Consider the following 24517-nt stretch of genomic DNA (forward strand, 5'->3'; position numbering starts at 1 on the left):
AATACAAACATAGGCCGTATCACTGCTACTACAATTTCATTTTAATTTAAAAGTAAATCAGTAGCAATATTACTCTACGTTAGCCTTATGTATCCTTTGCATAATACATCTAATGTGAAAAAGCACTACTATTAATGACAAATGATATATTTACAAATGTAGAGCGAAGAAAAAATCTACGTCTACTCGACAGGGTCCAAATATTAGAACGCCTTTTAAAACTATTATCACTTTAACTTATTATTACTTTGTTCACAACTAATCAGACTTAAAGAGGAATGGATACGCATAAGAAATCGTATTCTACTTGAGCGAAGCAAGTTGAGAAATATTCTAACTTCATCGGTTTCTGATGAGGCAAATATGTGTTTTATGAATAGGCACGAAGATTTGATTTCATACTATAATCATAGCACGTTCAAAGTAAACATCTACCTAAACTAATAAAAAAAACATTGCACGAAGTGGTATTTTAGAAATAATGATATTAAAATTCGAAGGTATGTCTAAAGTAAAGTTTCACCGGATCAACACACCGATTATTCGCACTTACACCATGATTCGATATCAACATCAAGAACACGTTAATTTTGATTTTTTTTAACGTACAAGACTAAATAGGGCACATAACTAAATAGTAGAAACACGTTCAAAGTACAATTTTCCCGAATTTATACGTATTGAGCATATAGGAATCTATCATAAATAGTATCAAAGAGCACACGATAAAATATGGAAAGCGCGCATACGAAAATTATATCACAAAATAGCATCCCTAACCTACAAGACTAAATACATGTTACAACGCAATATGGAAAGGACACGAAAGGAAATTTCAAACTATTAACCTATGTTGAGATACACTATGAAAGGGCACATGACAACATATTAAAAGACACGTTCGAAATACAATTTTATCGACTATACACGTACGAAAACGGAAATTTTTACCTAACCTACACGCATGTATCATTAATATGAATAAAAAGGACACATTAATATATTAAGGCACTCTCAAAGAAATTTCATCATAACGTTTATACTTGACATACTTTATGAAGCGATGTTAAATCAAATGAAATGGGTTACGAAGCACTTAAATTCTTAGATACGAAACATTCATAGATGCGTTCATAGTAAAGGGTTTCCTAATAACATAACATATATCACATTGCAATATATAAAAGGCACGTATTAGATTTAGAAGCACAGCACAGATAAAAAATTTCCTAACCTAACCTACATAAATATTATGGGTCACACGTTTACAACTTAGATCTAACCTAACCTACAACAAATGCTTCACAAACTAAAACACCACTATGGGACATAATTCAGCAATGCGTTCAGACTAACCCTATCTAACCTAAACATTCAAAATTTTCAAGATACATCACTATCGAAAGGTGCGTCCAAAGTAAAGTATCACCATAATTCCAACATACACATTTTCAAATTCACGTAGGGACACACATAAGATTTAATAATTCAATTACACATGCTTATGGCATGCAACATATGTATATGAGTGGATAGATACGATGAGTTTAGAGACGCGTAACGCTTTCCGATTTAACTAGACATAGTAATCTTGACGGACTCCATGACTGAACAAGAAAAATAAAGAATTGACATTACCAGTTCAAGAGTTTCCACAGGTTATGTAAGTCCAACCTTCAAGTCCACAAGGTGGGTTTCATCTACCTGCTTCTTAAAATCCAAATTTGATGTCACCGGAGCACTGGTTCAAGTTCCTACTATTGTAGGATTTCGTTCCCGTAACCCGTTGTCGTCAACTTTGGAAACTACATCCCCTTTCCATCACTCTATCTCATCCGTAATGGCGGAGATTGCACTTGGCGGCCTTTGGCCTAAAGGTATTTAAATTAATTTCGAAGTCAGGCTCCTCGATTCTTTTCTTTCCTTTCTATTTATCCAGGTTGACCAAAATATTAACATTTAAACAAGGTTGACTTCCAAAACTGCTTTAGTTATCGAATTTTCCGAAATTTAAAGGAGCCTAACTCAGACCGCCTTCTGTATCCTTTACATCATGGTGGTGAACTACGTCATTTTTCTCACAATACCAGACCTTTATAAACGTGTTTTCGATATTAGATATCTGACTACGATTGAAATAATATTTATAGCCATTACACATCAGTACCGACACTTAGCCTTCGAAACAAACTAAATTATGTATTGAATTTAATATCCGGATTCTATAGATTTTAAATATGATAAAAAATTTTAACTCACCTATATCAGCCCGGTCTTGTTGATACGGTTGTCAAGGCGACCGCTACTTGTCAACCCGCATACGGTCGCCATCTTGCTTGACAGCAATTGCTTGATAGCGATTCAAATGCCTTCTTGTGGGAATAACCAGAAGGATCGCCATATCAGCAGTAATATAATGTAACAAATGAACGCCAAGGTGATTAACAAATGAATGAAATATAACAACACAACTACATCAGATATTCGGTAAACTTTTAAGCTAAAATTTAGTAGTATTTAGTTTTACTTATATTAATTGTTCTAAGAATACTGTATAGACTGTAAAGAAATTGTTACATGATTTGAAGTGAATCGGTACTTTACTGAGTTTAAGGAAAACAATAGAATTTTCGGATGAAATTTTCAGATGTGTTTACGTGCGTATTTTATGTTAAAAATTGAGTACATTTATACTTCTGTGCCATTCCTTGTACTAACAATAATGAAAACAAATTAACAATAACAAAACTGGGCACAGTAATACTATACGAGAACCAACGTCAACCGGTAAATATTAAAATACGGGAGCCAACTTAAACAGAATGTAAACAACCGGTAATCGGTCTGTTACATTTTTCCCGGCGACTTTAAGAAAAAAAATTTTTTAACTACTTAAAACGTTAACATTTTAATTTTTATTTTTTTTAATATTTTCTTTTTTCTTTTTTTATTTGTTTTTTTTATTTTATTTTTATTTTTTTATTTTTTTCATGACTGTTTAAAGTCTTTCAATAATTCTTCTCTCTTTTCTGGAGAGCAGTTGAACAATTTTATATTTGATAAATTTTGAGTCGGCACTTCTCTCCCCTCCAAATCTTTTAAAGAAACAGAGTTGTGATGCACTCGAATCACAACAAAAGGCCCTGTGAACACAGGCATGTACTTATGTGTGACCTTCTTAAAGGCGTCAGATTGAAAATGTGTTTTGACCATTACCAAATCCATTTCCTTAATTTCAATCACATTTGTTTGCGACTTTCGTTTCCGTTTTGATAACAAACGGGGTTCTACCTGAATATGTCGTTTAGAATTTTCTATTTCTTTCAATTCAGAAGGCCATGGAAATTTTTCTCTGAATCGATCGGCAGCCGAGAAAGAAATGAACACCTCAGCAGGCGTACATCCAATAGTACTATTATAAGAATAGTTTAGCAGATCTTGTGCCGTCTTTAGCACTGTTTTCCACTTAGTGTGGTTATGGCTACACAATAATCGAATAATTCGATTGACTTCTCGATGCGAACGTTCCACGATGCCATTTCCAGAAGGGTTATATGGCGAGACCAAAATATGCTGAATTTGGTGATCATGGCAGTAAGTCTTCCACGTGTTCGAGAGGAACTGTGGGCCCTGGTCGGATATGATAAAATTCGGATAAGGGAAGAGGTAAAAATATTCCTTTTCTAGCGTCCGAACAATCTCAGCAGTTGTGGCAGTCCTTAACGGTAAGTAGCACAGAAACCGTGAATAGACATCAACAATTGAGAGGATGTAGTAGAATCCATAGCTACATGGCAATTTCCCCACGAGATCGATGCATAATTTGGAATGTGGCTTATCTGCCTCAATATGCAGATCCTCACGAGCGATGATTCTATTGGAGAACTTCGTTCGGGCACACAATTCGCAATTATTGATGAAATTTTGAAACATCCGTTTTTGTCCTTTCCAGAAAAACAATTCTTGAACTAATTTTAAACATTTGCTAACACCAAAATGCCCCGTTTCATGAACCTTCCTAATCGTTCTCTCAATTAATGACTCCGGGATTACCAGCAGCCAATGTTTCGTTTTTAAATTTTGAATATATACCAAATTATTTACTTGCCGAATTCGAGATTCGATATCGTCTGACATTTTCGCTTTTAATTCATTACAGTACTTATCACCCGCTTGCATTTGCATCAACTCATTTACAGTGAACCACGCACTTTCATCATAACAAATAAAATTAACATGATACTCTTCAGGTTCGGCAGGGAGTTCCGGAGTATTGCGACTCAATATGTCGGCTATTTTATTGTCCACTCCCTTAATGTGCTCGAACCGAAGATCGAACCTCTGTAATTTTAACAAAATTTTTGTGGTTCGGGGATCTAAGTTCTGTAAGGTAAAAGCGTATGTCACTGCGCTGTTGTCACAATGGACCGTGACTTTTCTACCTAAAATATAGTATGAGAAATGTTCACATAGAAACAATACTGCCAGCAACTCCAATTGGAAGATCGAATAGGAAACTTCATATAACTTTAATTTTCTACTTGCATAGCCGATAACGAGAAGTTCTCCAGTATCATCATACTGAGCCAGATAGCCAGCCAAATTCTCTAGTGACGCATCTGAAAATAAATGAAAGGGTTGATCGAAATTGGGTTGACTGAGCGCTGGAGGCTCACTCAACAACTCTCTCAATTGTTGAAATCTATTTAATAATTCCTCAGTTAGACAATATTTCTTGTCTTTCTTTAATAAATCGAAAAATGGTGCTGTTAAAGCCGCAAACAGAGGAATAAATTTCCTTCGCCAAGAAAGAATGCCTAAGAAGGACCTAAGTTTCTTCTTGGTTTTCGGTATCGGAAAGTACCTTATCGCTTCATTTTGTTTGGGATTCGGTTTTAATTCCTTCCTATTCACAATGTGTCCTAAAAATAAAATTTCAGACTTGACGAATTGACATTTCTTGAAATTTAGCGCAAAATTTCCAAAGGTTAGAATTTCAAAGAGTTGTTCCAAATGAATAAAATGTTCGTCAAAAGTAGAACTAAAACACATTAAATCGTCCAAATACACTACAACGAATTTTCTAGTATCTAATCCAAAATATGAATTCATCACATTTTGGAAGATACTAGGACTAGACGTTAAACCCATTGGTAGGACACATAATACATATTGTCGACCTAAATAGATAAAGCTTGTGGATGCGAAGGAATCTGGGTGCAGTCTAATGCCATAATATCCCATCGTAGCATCCATGGAGCTAAAAATTTTAGCTCCAGAGATGCGAGTAAGAATCTCGTTAATGGGTTCGACCTGTATTTTAGGACTTACGACCTTTAAGTTCAGTAATCTGAGGTCGATTACAGGCCTCACACCTCCAGAGGACTTTTGCACGCAATGAATTGGGTTGCGATAACTGCTGGGATGTTCTTTAGCTATCCCCAACCTTATCCATTTATTCAATTCTTCCTCAAACTCTTTTTGCATAGCTTGAGGGATTGGATAGATCTTTCCGACAACAGGTTCTTGGTCTGTTAATTCTATTTTATAAGGTTCGCATCGAATGGGTTTGGGATATTCGCAAAATAAGTGCTTGAATTTAAGGAGCAAATTTTCTAATTTCATTTTTGTATCATCATCTAAATCATCGCGACCTTTAATGTATTCTTTGCTTTCCAATTCAGAAATCTCACCGTAATCTCTACATTGTTCATTAGAAGAAGGAAGAATTTTGTTAGGTTCACGTAATTCCGAATTAGTATCTAAATGAACAAGGAGTATCTTTGGATAAGAGATATCCAAAGTTACTTCTTCCTCACTATTATTTTTCAAGATTAACTTTCTGTTATGACTATCCAATGTGACTCTAAACTTAGCGAAGAATGGCGAGCCCAATAACAGTCCAGCCTTCATGTCTTTCACAACAAAGACTGGGACATTAAAAAGATTATCTTGTATATTTAGAGTTAATTCAAGTAATCCCTTCACAGGGAAATTATCCTTGCCTGCAAAAGCAGTCAAATGCACACTGGGCACTGGTTTTAGCTTTGCCGAACGAAAAGAATTTTGAAGGTTTTGCCAAATATCATAATTGAGGAGGTTCAGCTCCGCCCCAGTATCCAGGATACACTTAATTTGCATTTCCCCCACCTTACAATCTATAGAAGGGGAAGGAAATATCTCGAAATCTTGTTTGAACATATTCCCTTCTTCTTCCTTTAACACGAAATAGGTCAGTAATTTCAAAGAAGACTCATTTTCAATCGACACATTTTCTTTCTCAAAAGAATAAAGTTTACTAACATTTTGATTCGGGGAGAGAAGTTGATTGGAGCAGCCGTCGTCTCCCCTCAGTGACGACTGCTCAACATGTTTTCCGAAACAACTACCGGATTTGTCGGTTCCGCAGTCACCGAAGGGTACGGTGGACGTAAAGCGGAAGTGACAGTAGTCACAACAGGTAAGTTTTGGGGAAACGAAGAAGTTACCATAGTAACGGAAGGACCTGGCATCATAACCGGTTTCATATTGTTAAAATTGTACATTCCCGGTACCGTGTAAGGTACTGGTACTGGAACACCCCCATACATCGGAACCGGCTGAATACCGTTCATGGGTCTAAAGTTATTATTTCTATTCTTGTCCCATCCTTGTTTTTGGTTTCGATTTCTTTTCCAGCTATTGCGGTATAATCTCCCGTTAAATTTTGAGGTTTATTTCCAAATTGAGAATTAGAATTATTTTCTCTTCCCCCACATTCATTGCGAATTGGCTCGGTTTGTACCGCATTATCGGTTCGATTAGAGTTAGTCGGTAAAAAGAATGTTTTCCTAATTTGGGGTTTCCTAGGTGGAAATTTTGAATTGCCCTGATTTCCTAACGAGGGAGTTGGACTACACCCTAACTCAGCTATTCTTAACATCAGATCCTGCACTGTGCTAACTGAGCCTAGTTTCAAAATTTTTGCTTCTTCCTCAGGAAGGCAGTCCAGGATCAGATCCTTCAGCTCTTGATCCGAAGGTGAAGTTACAATTAAATTGTATTTCTCCACAATGTGACGCACAAAACCCAACAAGGAAGCATGTTTTGACTTATCATATCGTAACGAGTAGAGGTGGCGCTTTTGTGCCCTCTAGTCGTTCTGATATGTATTGAAGCTTAAAAAGCCGCACAAAATCAGGGAAAGATTTTATCTGAGAAGCAACACTACGATACCAAATTTTAGCTGACTTTTCTAGAACTCGTCCCACTATATATATACGATCCCTATCAGTGAGAACGTACATACTCATCGTTTGTAAGAGATCATCTAAAAAGATTTGTGCTACCCCTTGCGTTAATTGACCGCCAAATTTTGGGAAGTGATGAATTTCTTTGAGATACGTGCCAGCCCCCCTTTTATATGAAGGACTAGTCTCCCAAGATTTAATCTTTTGATTTAGCTCCAAACTCATTGGATTGTCCTGATCGTTAATGACCAGATCTCTATGACCACACTGATTTTCACTAATCCCCGTACGGACCGATTTCTTTGTCTTTTTCTTCCTTTTTAGCCGATTAGGTTTACGAAATTCTTTGCAGCATTCTTCCGAATCCGTCGAAGAAGACGAAGAATAATTCATGTCGTTCTCGGTGTCATTCGCTAAAATATCATCAAGTTTGAATACTGGAGTTCTTGGAAGTGCATTATCATCTCGAACCGATCTACGACTTTCAAAAGGAGTTTCAGCTAAATTTAGGTTACCACGGTTCTCGATCAGATTTTTCAAAGTTTCGGCATTTCGTTCACATCGATCACGACTATGACGATACGCATCAATTACATCTTTTTCTATCGATTGAATCATATTGACTGTCTTTTCGTTAGCTTCCCGAAGTTGTCTATGTTCCTCAACTTGCCTCTCTTTTACATTTTGCAAGTCACTAGTTAATCTTACATTTACTTTACTAATGTCACATTTCAAAATTTCCATATCCTTAGCCAAAGTTTCGACCTTACAATCTACAATTTCTGCAGTTTCTTTGCAAGTTTTATTTGTGTTTTCTAAGTCCGACCTAACCTTGGTAATTTCGACATTTAAATTATCTACTTCTTTACTACAAAACTCTCTGACATTTTCTATAGTTTGACCTAAATTTTGATTACTGTCTTCCAATTCAGTTCTTAACTGTGACACCTCACGTTTCAAATCACGTTTAACAGCAGATAATTCCTCCTGTACCGAGGAAAGAGATTCTTTAATCGTAACAATATCTACCTTTAAGTCATTCGTATTAGCGTCCATTTTACCATTTAACTTGTTTATGTCAGATCTTAAATCATTGTTACCGGCATCCATTTTACCGCTCATGACAGACATTTCTGTTCGCAAATCCTTGATTATTCCGATCAACGTTTTAAGCAATGGTCCCCCACCAATTTCAATTTCGGGTATACCTTTCTTTTTCGGATTTCGCACCACAGGTGGTTCAGTTTCTGTATCTAACGCACTATCCAACTTACAGTCGAAACAAACCCATTTATTGTTAGTGGTACGTAACACTTCCTGTTCCTCATCAGGAATGTTCAAACAACGGATGTGGAACCATTGATCACATGTTTCACAGCGTATGGATACACTGTCACTAGCATTGTACTTATTGTCACAACATTTAAAGTGTTCGGTAGAACCATCTACACTAAGACTTTCGTCACTCATTTTCATTAATTGGGTCACGCGTCTAACAACTCATCATCATCATATCCACTCATTACTACACATGCTTATCACTTATCTCAGTTTGGCACACAAAACAATAATGATAAAATATATTAATACATATCATTGGCTAAGGGTCGCCAATTATAACACCATCTCAGGGTATTGAAAAAAAATATCAAGGTTATATTAGACTTAATGTTTGGGTTGTGTTAGCTTGAGGAAAGAAAATTGAAGTTACTATCTATCATCAGAAGATTTCCAAATTCTTGTTTCGTGGCTAACCAAGAATGAAAGAAGAATTAACATTGTTCAGCTTAACTAGTATATTGCAAAAAAAAAAAAAAAATAGAACTATATAAGTTTAAGTCTATGAATTGTATTTGAAATCATAGAATCAAATTTTTATGACCTTTTTATTCGTGCCATTCGTTAACAATTACATTATAACAGATTAAAAAAAAATTTTCATGTTTGTCATTGAACATTTGCCTCCATCGCGATATCTCCAATACGCTTCATCGAGTGATTCAACATATCTAACTTCTCACACATATTTCGTTAATACATATAGAAACTCATTACACTCAAATAGTGGGCGATCCATCCTCTATACTTATATATTGACAAAGAAATTGATTGGGCGTTCATTGCTTATAACATCCCTGTCATTTCTCAAATTAAAAATACAAACATAGGCCGTATCACTGCTACTACAATTTCATTTTAATTTAAAAGTAAATCAGTAGCAATATTACTCTACGTTAGCCTTATGTATCCTTTGCATAATACATCTAATGTGAAAAAGCACTACTATTAATGACAAATGATATATTTACAAATGTAGAGCGAAGAAAAAAATCTACGTCTACTCGACAGGGTCCAAATATTAGAACGCCTTTTAAAACTATTATCACTTTAACTTATTATTACTTTGTTCACAACTAATCAGACTTAAAGAGGAATGGATACGCATAAGAAATCGTATTCTACTTGAGCGAAGCAAGTTGAAAAATATTCTAACTTCATCGGTTTCTGATGAGGCAAATATGTGTTTTATGAATAGGCACGAAGATTTGATTTCATACTATAATCATAGCACGTTCAAAGTAAACATCTACCTAAACTAATAAAAAAAAACATTGCACGAAGTGGTATTTTAGAAATAATGATATTAAAATTCGAAGGTATGTCTAAAGTAAAGTTTCACCGGATCAACACACCGATTATTCGCACTTACACCATGATTCGATATCAACATCAAGAACACGTTAATTTTGATTTTTTTTAACGTACAAGACTAAATAGGGCACATAACTAAATAGTAGAAACACGTTCAAAGTACAATTTTCCCGAATTTATACGTATTGAGCATATAGGAATCTATCATAAATAGTATCAAAGAGCACACGATAAAATATGGAAAGCGCGCATACGAAAATTATATCACAAAATAGCATCCCTAACCTACAAGACTAAATACATGTTACAACGCAATATGGAAAGGACACGAAAGGAAATTTCAAACTATTAACCTATGTTGAGATACACTATGAAAGGGCACATGACAACATATTAAAAGACACGTTCGAAATACAATTTTATCGACTATACACGTACGAAAACGGAAATTTTTACCTAACCTACACGCATGCATCATTAATATGAATAAAAAGGACACATTAATATATTAAGGCACTCTCAAAGAAATTTCATCATAACGTTTATACTTGACATACTTTATGAAGCGATGTTAAATCAAATGAAATGGGTTACGAAGCACTTAAATTCTTAGATACGAAACATTCATAGATGCGTTCATAGTAAAGGGTTTCCTAATAACATAACATATATCACATTGCAATATATAAAAGGCACGTATTAGATTTAGAAGCACAGCACAGATAAAAAATTTCCTAACCTAACCTACATAAATATTATGGGTCACACGTTTACAACTTAGATCTAACCTAACCTACAACAAATGCTTCACAAACTAAAACACCACTATGGGACATAATTCAGCAATGCGTTCAGACTAACCCTATCTAACCTAAACATTCAAAATTTTCAAGATACATCACTATCGAAAGGTGCGTCCAAAGTAAAGTATCACCATAATTCCAACATACACATTTTCAAATTCACGTAGGGACACACATAAGATTTAATAATTCAATTACACATGCTTATGGCATGCAACATATGTATATGAGTGGATAGATACGATGAGTTTAGAGACGCGTAACGCTTTCCGATTTAACTAGACATAGTAATCTTGACGGACTCCATGACTGAACAAGAAAAATAAAGAATTGACATTACCAGTTCAAGAGTTTCCACAGGTTATGTAAGTCCAACCTTCAAGTCCACAAGGTGGGTTTCATCTACCTGCTTCTTAAAATCCAAATTTGATGTCACCGGAGCACTGGTTCAAGTTCCTACTATTGTAGGATTTCGTTCCCGTAACCCGTTGTCGTCAACTTTGGAAACTACATCCCCTTTCCATCACTCTATCTCATCCGTAATGGCGGAGATGGCACTTGGCGGCCTTTGGCCTAAAGGTATTTAAATTAATTTCGAAGTCAGGCTCCTCGATTCTTTTCTTTCCTTTCTATTTATCCAGGTTGACCAAAATATTAACATTTAAACAAGGTTGACTTCCAAAACTGCTTTAGTTATCGAATTTTCCGAAATTTAAAGGAGCCTAACTCAGACCGCCTTCTGTATCCTTTACATCATGGTGGTGAACTACGTCATTTTTCTCACAATACCAGACCTTTATAAACGTGTTTTCGATATTAGATATCTGACTACGATTGAAATAATATTTATAGCCATTACACATCAGTACCGACACTTAGCCTTCGAAACAAACTAAATTATGTATTGAATTTAATATCCGGATTCTATAGATTTTAAATATGATAAAAATTTTTAACTCACCTATATCAGCCCGGTCTTGTTGATACGGTTGTCAAGGCGACCGCTACTTGTCAACCCGCATACGGTCGCCATCTTGCTTGACAGCAATTGCTTGATAGCGATTCAAATGCCTTCTTGTGGGAATAACCAGAAGGATCGCCATATCAGCAGTAATATAATGTAACAAATGAACACCAAGGTGATTAACAAATGAATGAAATATAACAACACAACTACATTAGATATTCGGTAAACTTTTAAGCTAAAATTTAGTAGTATTTAGTTTTACTTATATTAATTGTTCTAAGAATACTGTATAGACTGTAAAGAAATTGTTACATGATTTGAAGTGAATCGGTACTTTACTGAGTTTAAGGAAAACAATAGAATTTTCGGATGAAATTTTCAGATGTGTTTACGTGCGTATTTCATGTTAAAAATTGAGTACATTTATACTTTTGTGCCATTCCTTGTACTAACAATAATGAAAACAAATTAACAATAACAAAACTGGGCACAGTAATACTATACGAGAACCAACGTCAACCGGTAAATATTAAAATACGAGAGCCAACTTAAACAGAATGTAAACAACCGGTAATCGGTCTGTTACATTCAGAATAGGTGAATATAAGCCAAACAGTAGCTCAGATACTGAGAATCTCACGGGGTGTGTTGGGTTCATTATGAGTAGTATAGAAAAAAATACTGGATATATGCAAGTTTTCAGAGAAGTAAGTTTTGAAGTGTAAAACAGTGAAAGGAAGAAGGGAACGAATCGAAGATTCCAATGTAGATTTGGCCGTCTTGAGGCTAGTCATCCGATTTTTTTTTTGGGGGGGGTAGACTCGATTAGTGACTGAAGATAATCCTGTGTGATCCTGAGACCAAAGGTCAGTCAACGGAATGGCGCTACTCCGAGCTTTCCCGGCCAAAGAAGTTATGCACCCAGGAATCAGCAAAGGTCATGGCTTCAATTTTCTATGTTACTCTAATGGACCAGTTGTCCGAAGGGTTTCTCATTCTGCACAATTACCAGCTTACACATCTCCCACTGTGCTTGCCATACTGGACACCATGGAATCTCAATTTGCCCTCCATCCCCCTATTGTTCTGATCTGGCTCCCTCTGATTATCATTTGGTCTAAATTTCTAAGAAACATTTCAAGAGACAACATTTTAGGAGATTTCTAATGCCAAACATCCTGCGAAGAACTCGTTTCAGCCCCAACCAGAGGAATATTGCTTCTACGGGTTAGAAAAAGCTACATCGCGGTACCAAGTTCATCAGGAGAGTGGAATATGCTACATAACTCTATAATTCCATTGCTCTAGCTCTACTTTTCCTAGGCAAAACCAATAACTTCTTAGCACTTCCTGAACATAGGCCTAACCTCTTGTACTTGAACTACAATGGGGATGTTTAATATTGTGTATGGTGGTGGTATGTTAATACAGCTTAGTTATGAATTGACTCATAGGTAAATGCAGCTATTGTATGGAATTATGAAAAAGAAAAACAAGGGCAAACTTTAGATACTCAGAAAGCTTTGGCTGTTCTTCTTCTTTAAAAGGACTTCGTATTCATAAAAGCAGTATTGATATTTTAAATCTGACTTCATAAACGGTTCATATAGTGAAAGGATATATTATCGGGTATATACGACAAAATGTACTGTTTAAATGGTAAAGAATAGTTTCGAGGTGTTATCAATAGGTTTATGCTTGGAATATGTCAAGTAATGTAATGTATGAAAATTTTCCATTTAACGTAATTATTTTTCATACTATAAATATTTTGTTACACCTCTAATACTTTTGAAAATCAAAATAAAGCGAATTTTAATTTGAAACAGATATTTTCACTATATGTGTTATGGTTGTGTCAGTAACCAATAAATTCAGGAAAATTTTCGAATACTATCTTTAAGTTCTAAACCTTATTGCATTTAAGAAAAATATAAGAATGCAAAATAAGAAATAGCATTTTGAATTTTTAAATTTTGTTCTTTCAAACATATGTTACATAATCGTCTGTAATACTATTCTTCTCATTAATCCATCCAAAGTGAAATTTATATTTACAAATTATAAAAAATATGGTGCTTTATTAAAGTGCAAAAGTGAATTTGTGCATTGGAAATAATATAAAATTCAGTGAGATAAATTTAAATTGGAAATAAATTTAAATTTTGTGAAGATGTAGAAAATCTGCATATGAAATACAGAAATATTCCATTACAGTGTTGTATTTTTTTAAACTATAAAATTAAAAATATTTTAAACTAGCATATATTACCCGCTTCGCTGGGTTGAAATCAATAATTTAAATGCACATTGATATTGCTAATTTTCGATCATTTTAATGTATGTCCCCCTCCTCATCCGCAAGAACTATAGATTCATCACTAATATCGGTCAGTTTTGACCCCCCATATATATATATATATATATATATATATATATATATATATATATATATATATATATATATATAGATCCCCTCCCCATGTTGCGGGCCATGACATCACAAGTGTCACTGTTCATCTCAGCGACACTAAAAATGTGGATTCAGCACTAATAACGGTCATTTTCTTATGATTTTTAAATCTCTCTTCCCTTCCCCCAAATTACGGGTTTGAATTTGAATTTAAACGGGGTCGAAAGCATCACTGTTCATCTAAGGGACCCAGAAAACTATAAATTCGACACTGATAGTGACCATTTTCGATCATTTTTATATATCTCTTCTCCCCCTCCCCCAATTGGCGGAGGTGATTTTGTATTTAAACTGGATCGGAAATGTCACTGTTCATCTGGATGATCCCGAAAACTATGGATTAGACACTAATATTGGTCATTTTCGACCATTATTATATATAGGTCCCCCTCCCCACCTCCGTGCTGCAGCACACGACATCTGAATCGTAACTGTTAATCTCAGCTACTCCTAAAACTATGGATTCGAAACTAATATTAGTCATTTTCGATCATTTTTAAATGTTCATTCCCCTCCCCTACGTTGTACCCTTCACATCCCCAACTATCATACCCGAATCGATTGAAACATCATCAGAAGTGTCACTGTTTCTCTCATCGACTCCGAAAACTATGGATTCAACACCAATATTAGTCATTTTTCATCATTTAAAAAAGAATTTCTCTCCCCTCCCCATCCCCTATGTTGCATCGTCAAAGTCAATAGCCTAAAGTACTTCCTGCCCCTAAACTCATGTATCCTGAAAATTTGATTGAGATCGGTCGGGTGGTTCAAGAGTTATTAATTCACAAACATAGTCACCTTTAATTTTATACTTATTGATTTTTGTATATTTCCCCCTCCACCCCCTCTCCGATATTGCTCCGTCAAAGTCAAATGATAAAAATCACCCCAGTCCCAAACCTCACCTACATTGAAAATTTGATCAAGATCGGTCGGGTGGTTCAAGAGTTATTAAGTTTTATTTAATTTTTTCTGTCCCCATCCCCTAAGTTCTACCGTCAAAGTAAATAGCTAAAAACAATCCCAGGGCAGAATTGCATCTACGTTGAAAATTTGATCAAGATCTGTCGGGCGGTTCAAGAGATTAAGAGTCACAAACATAGTCACTTTCAATTTTATAATATAGATTGCGAAATCAAGTATGTTTGTGAAAAACCATTCAAATTAAAAATCTAAGCGATTACAGTTTGAAATTATTTAGGAAATATTTTCGATATCCAAATAATAACTATGCGTCAATTGAATAATAACGTGTAATAATATGCTTTGTTAAGCTATTTGGTTTATGTAGCTGGTATGCCTCTGGGAATATAAATCAGCTGAGGATACTTAAACTTCTTAGTGGGGTAAGCTATTCCAGCTTCATTTATTATTCATACCCACCTTCATGGCGCGTTATTTGGTTTAAGAAAGTGAGAAATCTTTGATATAACTTGTCCATGATAAGACACTTATGTGCTTCTTAATATACACCTATTTTGAGTTAATCTTTTCGATTAATACGAAAAAAACGACAAGTTGAGTGTTAAGCTTAGAAAAAAAGCCCCCTCCCCCAAGTCTTGGGTTTGATCATAGTTTATAACGTGTTTGTAACGCAATTTTCTTATATGTCCCCCTCTATGTTATTTTTAACAATTAATCTTATTTTTTATCCTTTCCACTTTGCTTCGGGGATAGAAAATGTTGATAGATTGTTTGGGGCAGGGTCTTCCACATTTCACGCAGGCAGCATATACAGATGGTGATCAGAAAAATGGAAACACCTGTAGTTGGCAACACGTCAGATGTATGGGTTGGCAGTGGTGTCGTGGCGCCCGCAGCGCCGGACCGCTGGTGGTGGTGTGTTAGGTCGGTCTCCATACTACGTCAGGCGATGTGGAACAGCAGTGTCCAGTGGCTGCAGCAGACGGAGGTAGTGTAAAATGGGAGACCTCTCAGTTTCAAAGAGGGCAAATTGTTGGTGCGCGGTTATGTGGAGTGAGTGTGACGGCAGTGGCTACTGTGTTAGGTGTGTCGCGTGGGACAGTGTCGAAGGTGATGACGGCCTACACAACACACGGGAAAACCACATCGGGGAAGCGGAACAGTGGGCGGAAGAAAATCATGAGTGACAGGTCACGCCGGGTATTAAAGCGCATTGTCACGCAGAACCGTCGTGCCACTGCGGAGCAAGTGACGGAGGAACTCAATCAGCACCTCCCCCACCCTGTTTCGACAATCACAGTCCGCAGCGAATTACATGACATGAACTTACGGGGTCGTGTTGCACGGGCCAAACCGCTCATCAGGGACCATAACGCTTTCGCATGCCGCAAATGGTGCCGCGACCATGCAACTTGGACCGTTGAGGACTGGAAACGTGTGATATGGTCGGATGAGTCATCCTTCACCCTATTTCCAACCACGGGCCGTGTTTATGTATGGAGAACGCCCAAAGAAGCTTATGATCTGCAGTGTCTCCGCCCAACTGTGAAACATGGCGGCGGCTCGGTGATGCTGTGGGCCGCCATATCATGGTTTTCATTGGGTCCTGTGGTCACACTTAGCGGTCGAATCACTGCCAACGATTATGTCGCAATTTTAGGAGACCACTTGCATCCTATTGTCCGGATGTTGTTCCCGGACAATGACGCCATCTTCTTCTTCTTCTTCTTCTTCTATGGCACTACAACTCTTTGACGAGCCTTCGCCTGCGTCAGAATCTGCCTCCACTTCTTTCGGTCTGCCGCACTCGCCTTCCAGTTCCGTATTCCCATTTCCTTCATGTCCTCTAGGACTGTGTCCCACCATCTCCTCCTTGGTCTTCCCCTTGTTCTCTTTCCTTCGATGTTAGCGAAGAAGATTTTCTTCACTACTCTTTCTTCCCCCATTCTGACATGTCCCACCCATTGCAAACGGCTAAGTTTGATGTGCGTTACTATGTCTACGTCGTCGTAGTTATTCTAGAGTTCATTATTATATCTCATTCGGTATGTATTTTGGTCTACCTTCATACCTCCATATATTTTCCTTAAAATCTGCCTTTCAAAGTTCCCTAGTAGTTGCATTTCCTCTTTCCGTATAGTCCAGCATTCTGATCCATATGTTACTACGGGCCTGATGAATGTTCTGTATATCCTGGTTTTTGTAGTTTTAGAGATGAGATTTGATTTTAGTAGGGGCAGCAGTGCAAAATATGCTCTGTTCGCAGTGGTGATTCTTCTTTTGACTTCCTCACTTTGGTCATTATTTGATGTGATTGTTGTTCCTAGGTAGATAAATTCATTCACTATTTCGAAGTTGTGTGATTCTATATTTATGTGTGTCCCGATTCTTTTCAGATGTCCTGTGTTCTTAGATACGACTAGAAGTTTGGTTTTTCCTTCATTTATTTCAAGTCCTACTTGTTTCGCTTCTTTCCCCAGGTCTGTAAACGCTTCTTTTGCTGCTTTCAGAGTTCTTCCAATGATGTTAATATCGTCTGCATACCCTAGAATTTGATGGCTATTGGTCGTTAGGGTCCCTGTTCTTTTTATGCCTGATCGTCGTACTGCTGCTTCTAGTACCAGGTTAAATAGTATGGGGGCTAGTCCATCTCCCTGTCTGACACCTTTCTGCACTGGGAACGCTTCCTATTTTCACTTTGGCTTTCGATTCCTTTGTACTGATTTTACATAACTGAACTAGCTTTCCGGGTATCCCTAATTCCTAGAGTGCATTCCTCATTTGCTTCCTATTTATCTTGTCGTATGCTGTTCTGAAGTCTATGAATAAGTGATACGTGGTTATGTTTTTTCCCAGAATTTTTCAAGTGTCTGTCGAATTGTTGGGGTCCGTGGTTGATCGTCCTTTTCTAAAGCCACCCTGATATTCTCCTACCAGTGCTTCGTAGTATGCTTCCAGTCTATTGCGTATGATGGTTGTAAATATTTTATATGCTGTTGTGAGTAATGTGATTGCTCTGTAGTTATCGCAGGATACTTGGTCTCCTTTTTTATGTATGGGGTTTATTATCCCTGTTTCCCATTCTTCAGGTATTCTCTCGGGTCATTCAAATTTTACAGATCAGTTTGTGTAGAGCAATCACTATTTCCTCTCCTCCTTTCTTAAGTAGCTCTGCCGCTAGTGTGTCAGTTCCCGGTGCTTTGTTTTTAGATTTTTTTAATTGCTTCTTTAACCTCTTGAAGTGTTGGCGTCTCTGTTTGCATCTCTCTAGTTTCTTTGTTTTCGAAATTTGTCTGAGCTGTTTCATCTCGTTCATCCGGTTCGTCGTGAAAAGTTCTTTCGTAGTATCTAGACCACCGGTTCAGTATCTCATCCTTGGAGTTTAGTATGTTGTTGTCTTCATCCCTGATTGCAGTGCAGTATGGCTTAAACCCTCTTTTTAGTTGCTTAACTTCCTTGTAAAAGAACCTTGTTTCCCCTCTATATCGTACGTTCTCAAGTTCTGCTATTTTGCTCTCTATACTGGATTTTTTCTTTTGTCGGAGTAGTTTTTTGGCTTTTCTCCTTGCTTCATTGTAAATTTCTTGTCTTTCTCTTGTTGTGTGAGTTAGCATGTTGTTCCTAGCTACATTCCGTTCCTTTATTGCTATCTCGCACTCGCTGTCAAACCAGTCGTTCCGTTGAGGTTTGTTCCTTTCTCCGATTGTTTCTTCTGCTGCTCTATGTTGTCTTTTATTGATGCCCATATATCGTTGACGTTTTGTTTTTCTGTCCATTGTGTTTCCTCCATATACTGAGTGACTTTGCTCCTATATTCGTTGACTCTTTGTTCGTCCCTTAATTTCTCTATGTCCCATTTCTTGACTTGGTGCATGTTGGGCTTCCGTTGTGTGCTTATTTTTGTGTAGATACGGGTTACTACCAAATAGTGATCGGAGCCTATGTTAGCTCCCCTCCTTGTTTTCACGTCTTGTATATTGCAACTGTGTCTGCTGTCTACTACAACATGGTCAATCTGATTTTCGGTCTTCCCGTCCGGTGATCTCCATGTTACCTTGTGTATTCTTTTATGTGGGAACCATGTGCTAGATATGGTCATGTTCTTGGAAGCTGCAAAGTCAATTAACCTTATGCCGTTTGTTGTTTCATGCGCGCTATATTTCCCTATCGCTGGGTAGAAACAGCTTTCTTTACCTATTTTTTCATTCATGTCACCAACAATTACTTTCATATCATATTTCGGACATTCGTCATATGCTTTTTCCAGCTGGCTATAGAACTCATCCTTGACTCTTATAATCCCTTTCTTCGGTTGGTGCGTGGGCTGTGATAATGGTTATGTTGTATGGATTTGCTCTTACTCTGATTTTACATATCCTGTCACTGACTGGCGTGAAGCTAATTATTTTACCACGTATTTGACCCCTGACTATGAATCCCGTTCCAAATTCTTTTTGTTGTTTCCACTGAAATAGATGGTTTCCTTTTGTCTTTGGTGAATGCCTTTATTGCCCCATCTCATCTCTTGTATGCCACATATGTCTATGTTATATTTCTGAATTTCGTTTGTTAGTTCTTGCAGGGCCCCCGGTCTATGTAGTGTTCTAACATTCCACGTACCGAGTACCAGTTCTTTGTCCTTTTTTCGTTTCCGGTCCGTCTTCCCCTTGATACGTCCATTCCGAGGCGATTCTTCCGGTCTTCTAACAGTAATTTTTTTACCGGGGCAGGTTGTCGGCCTGACACCCAACCCCCAACCTGGAGGACCAGGCCCGACTTCTTCCGTCCCCTTACTTTCCACAGGGATTTTTACCACAGAGGTTTTATACCCTGCCTCCGGTAAGGGTTAACAGCACCACCACTTGAAGGCGAAGTCGGACTTGGGTGAGAGAAGTGTGAGGCTTCATTTCAAAAACAGATCTGTCATTCGGTGCACTTCACCACCCGAGTACATGCCAATGACGCCATCTTCCAGGATGATAAATGTAGCCATTCACACAGCTGGTGTTGTTGCAGTGTGGTTTGAGGAACATCGGGATGAAGTTCAACACCTCCCCTGGCCCGCCCAATTCCCAGATCTCAACATAATTGAACATCTGTGGTCCGTCTTGGAAACACGACTCCGGCCACGATTTCCACCCCCATCCTCTCTCACAGAACTAGCCGATGCCCTGCACGAGGAATGGTGTAAAATTCCACTTGCTACCATTCACGACCTCTATGCCTCCATCCCATGTCGCATTAAGGCTGTTCTGAAGGCGAAAGGTGGCCCGACACCATATTAATCTGGTAAGTTGCAATTTCGTCCAGGTGTTTCCATTTTTCTGATCACCATCTGTATATGCTTCGAGTTTTGACAACCTCGCGTAAGCGTAGTCATATTTCATTTTAGGTAAATGAAATATTATTTTTTACTATAATATACATATAAATGTGTTATGATGTTTTGTATTCATGTATAAAGTATAATTATTATGTGGTAAATTGTATTCTTTGCATTTAGGTTACGTCAAATACGTTTACATTATGTAGTAAGTAAACAGCGTTGAGGATTACCATTTTAACTAAGCGTTACCATTTCAGTTAAGCATCTGATATTTCAATTGAGTATCCAATATTTTTATTCAACATTGAATACATATGTTTATTGAGTAGGCTTATGTAAGATTTAAAAAACTTTTACTGAGTAACTCACATTTAAGATTTTTAATGCATACATCATTTGTAATTTGTTTATAAATGCCACGTTTAATTCAAACATTTTATTCTGTATCAAAAATAAGCGAAATCTTTCTTGAGTTGAATTGAAAGAAGTATAATCATTTTTATTAGTTGTGACATAACTGAAATTTACATTGAAGTAATTCACAATTGATTTAATAATATTTTATAAAAGTTGTGGAAATTTAGAATCAAAAGGTTATTGGAATGGAAAAAAAAAAGGCATTATAATAATGGCCCCTCGTGTCCATTATCGTACCGAATTTCGTGATTTCGAGTGAATTCACGGATTGCAATACTTCAGTGTGAATAAACTTAAAACAACTTTAACCCTTTGTGAACAACTAGAATATGCAACCCAACAGTAGTACTGCTTACAAACAGTATTATGAGTGCGTTATTATGAAAAAGTGTGAATCGTGAAGAAATAAACTGCCAGGATTCTTGTCAACTTTTTGGATACCATCAGTGGACATTCCCGCCCAGCGCCAGATATAACGCTATCGTTATATATCTTTTAATCAACCCTCGCATACGGAACAGGAGTTCTTAGAATCAGTGCGCACCGAGACAGAATTCTTGGAATAGGAACTGCGAAGCTTCTCGCTCACAAGTCTTTCTATATATGTGTGTGGTTGTTCACCCATTTTTCTCTTCGCATGGCTTAATATGGCAAAAGAATTTGTTTCAGCTTAGTTTCCACAGAAGCTGAATTGCAGGGCTAAAGGCAGCAGCGGACTATATGCAATAATGTGCATATTTTGTATTAATTACGGATTATTAATGTTATCACGTGTTTAAATGTTGTTAATGTGCTTTCAATAATCTAATAAGTACTCAATCATTTCTTATTAGTGAAGCAGTTACCTAAAAATTAAATGTTGTGTGGGAACTATCTTTCATTCCAATAATGTATTCATGCGTGTGCATTGTGCAAGAGGAAAATAGCAATGACTGGGCGCGGAGAGTGGAACATCAACCACCAGAGAGAATAGAGTACATTACTCTCCACTCCAGTTTTATTCAATTAATAAATATACTAAAATGGAAATTCTGAATGCAACTCTTCGTTACTAATCCTGCAGCTAAAATAATAGTTTAAAAAAGATTTTAACATTAAAGTGCTTCAAAGTTTTAATTGAATGAGTGAGTTGAAAAAGGTACACATTCCAGAAAATAAGCAAGCTAAACTGGGATGGTTATATTCATTTTATATGCACCTACACCGCTTGAGAGAAACAAGGAACTCATTCATTAATTTTAGGTATTCTTTACTGAAGTCTCCGGGAATCTATGAGTGAAAAATTGAACATATTTCTAGTGCGTGTTCATGTTTCCACCCAGTGTTTGAAAGTTGAGGTTTTTGGAATGTGTTCCTTTTTCAACTCACCCATTCAATTATCTATGAAATTTTAAAAATGACGTAATGAAGCAGCAAGTGTTAGCTAGGATGAAACCAGCATGGGGAAGGAGTGAACATCCCAGCTAATAGTACATAAAATCTACATCTCCAGTAAACAGAATAAACCGTGGAACCAGCATGCGGGAGGAGTGAAAATACTTTAACAAACAGTGATCAAATTCCTCATTTCCAGTGAACAGTGCTTATGCCTACGTCTTCGATGATTCGACTTTCGTTACCGTAAATACGTGCGCGGAGATATCGGAATTCGGTTGTCAGCGCTATACAGGACCACATTAGTACAATCTGAAAAGCATTTTAGTGTTTGTAAAATGTGAAGTGCCACAATGAATAAAAAGCTTGAAATATACGTATTTAATATATATTTTATGGGTGTCAATGGATACACAAATGAATGCTGTAAATACGTAAAGGGGTGCATGCTGCATAATAATACTTTGTGTTAGAGGATAAGTATTGTGCATGTATTTGTTCCATTATGTTTCCAGTTTCAGCAGTGCAACAGAATAGTAGTATTTTTCACAGGATGTATGGAGTAAGGATACGTACATTGCACCCAACGTTCCCTGAACTTCTGACCGTGAACTGGGTTCAGCTGAGGTGGAAACAGGGAATAATCACGAACACGGTATATACCAAAAGTACTTTGTTCGAATCCCGAGTTTCACCAGCTTTGTTCTTAGTTGGTTAATGTTTACTTGTGGGTTGGTATCATTTAGTTCAAGAGTGTTTTCTTCCATGAATCAGTACAAGGACGTTTAGGGATAAAACCCGATAGCATTAAATCTGTTTATACAAAAGGTACCCCACAGGAAACGAACCCTAATACTCTCATAAATTGGCTTATCCCAAACAGGAACATACAGTAATCAAACCTATACTCGCATAATAGTATCGGTATTAAAAGTACTCTGCAAAATCATTATCAAATTATATTCTTACAAGAAGACAGTTATAGATATGCGACAATCATTTTGGACATGAGTGTACATATAAAAAAAAAAAAAAAACATTCACATTAAAAGAAAATTGGTAGTCAAGGGGTTAAACAACTGTGCTGTTTTGATTAACCTGCTGTGGATTCAAATGAGACACTATTTTGAACGCGTATTACCCATGACACACATCCGAGCAGACTGCTGTTTGCACTGTTTCATACATTTCGCAATCTGTTATGCGATTACAGGCAGTATCAGCTGAGAGAACAGTCAGCGGTAAACATGCAGCCGTTGAAAGTGGAAGTCAATCGGACTCGTGTTCGAGATTTTGTGCTGACGAATGCGGGATTTTCTCTAACGCTGAAGTTCTGAAACACTTTCAAAAGGAAGGATTGGGTCACGCAACTGTGTACAGAATATTAAAAAGAATCAAAGATGGGATTACAATGAAAAAAGAGAAGGGGAGGAAAGAAAAAATGATTATGACGAAAAAATCAAAGAGAAGATTGTGTCATTGATGGACGCTAGCGACGAATTTACCATTTCAAGTGCTGCACGTGCATTAAAAGTGAGTCGTTATGAGGAAGTGGCTACTGGAACTGGGTTATCAATAGGAAGAGAAGAAAATGATGCTCCATATGCGGGTGGGAAACAAAAAGTCATTCTGAACAAAATTGCCAGGGACGAGTTTCGTGTCTCTAACGATGATAGAGACGTAATGATGGATGATTAAACATATATTGATATGAATGGGTATGATTTTAGTGGAAATATATCGTACTTTGAATCTGGTCACATTACTATTCCTTAATCCGTAAAATTTAAGTTCAAAGCTAAATTTCCACAGAAACTACTCATCTGGATGGCAATAAGCAGAAAAGATCATTTTCAGCCAATCAATGGGTGCAATTACTCAAAATATATATCAAAATGAATGCATTCGAAAGAAAACTATCCAAATGGTGATTACATCTTTTGGCTTGATTCAGCTTCTTCTCACTATGCAATAGGGACGCAGCAGCTGCTGGACCTGTAGGGAGTGCAGTTTTGCGTAGAGTGCAATCCACCAAATGTGCCACAAATCCGTCGCACTGACAAATTCTGGTCTTATTTGGAAGCAAAAATATTCCAGCCGCCATATACACGAAAACATACATCATGTTCGGAAAAACGAGCCCAAAAAATATGCCAATTTTATGCAAATTACTTCGAACAGCTGATGGAAAATATGAGTCCGAGTCCAAAAGTCAGAGCAGCTGCTAATCAGAGTGTTCTTTCTTTCATTAAGTGATTTCATATGATTGTAGAATGTTTATTGTGTCATCAGTACAAAGACTGTGACTTTTCATATGCAAATAATCAAAACATGGCAATTCAAAACTAT

The 24517-nt window shown here is 36.9% G+C and overlaps 1 protein-coding gene across 1 annotated transcript; it reads right to left on the reverse strand.

The window, feature by feature from the left end:
- Window positions 1–18697: 18697 nt before the first annotated feature.
- On the reverse strand, window positions 18698–19282 carry LOC145661097 (protein CFDP2-like). The gene has a single exon (XM_081726541.1). It carries the CDS (start codon window positions 19280–19282, stop codon window positions 18698–18700), a length of 585 nt encoding a protein of 194 aa, XP_081582667.1.
- Between the last annotated feature and the right edge of the window lie 5235 nt (window positions 19283–24517).

The sequence above is a fragment of the Thermobia domestica genome, chromosome 9 (assembly GCF_964235325.1).
Source record: "Thermobia domestica chromosome 9, izTheDome1.hap1.1, whole genome shotgun sequence".
NCBI classification, from domain to species: Eukaryota; Metazoa; Arthropoda; class Insecta; order Zygentoma; family Lepismatidae; genus Thermobia; species Thermobia domestica.

Excerpts from the sequence above, each read along its gene's own strand:
- LOC145661097 (XM_081726541.1), bottom strand. The coding sequence starts at position 19,282 with ATGAAAGTAATTGTTGGTGACATGAATGAAAAAATAGGTAAAGAAAGC.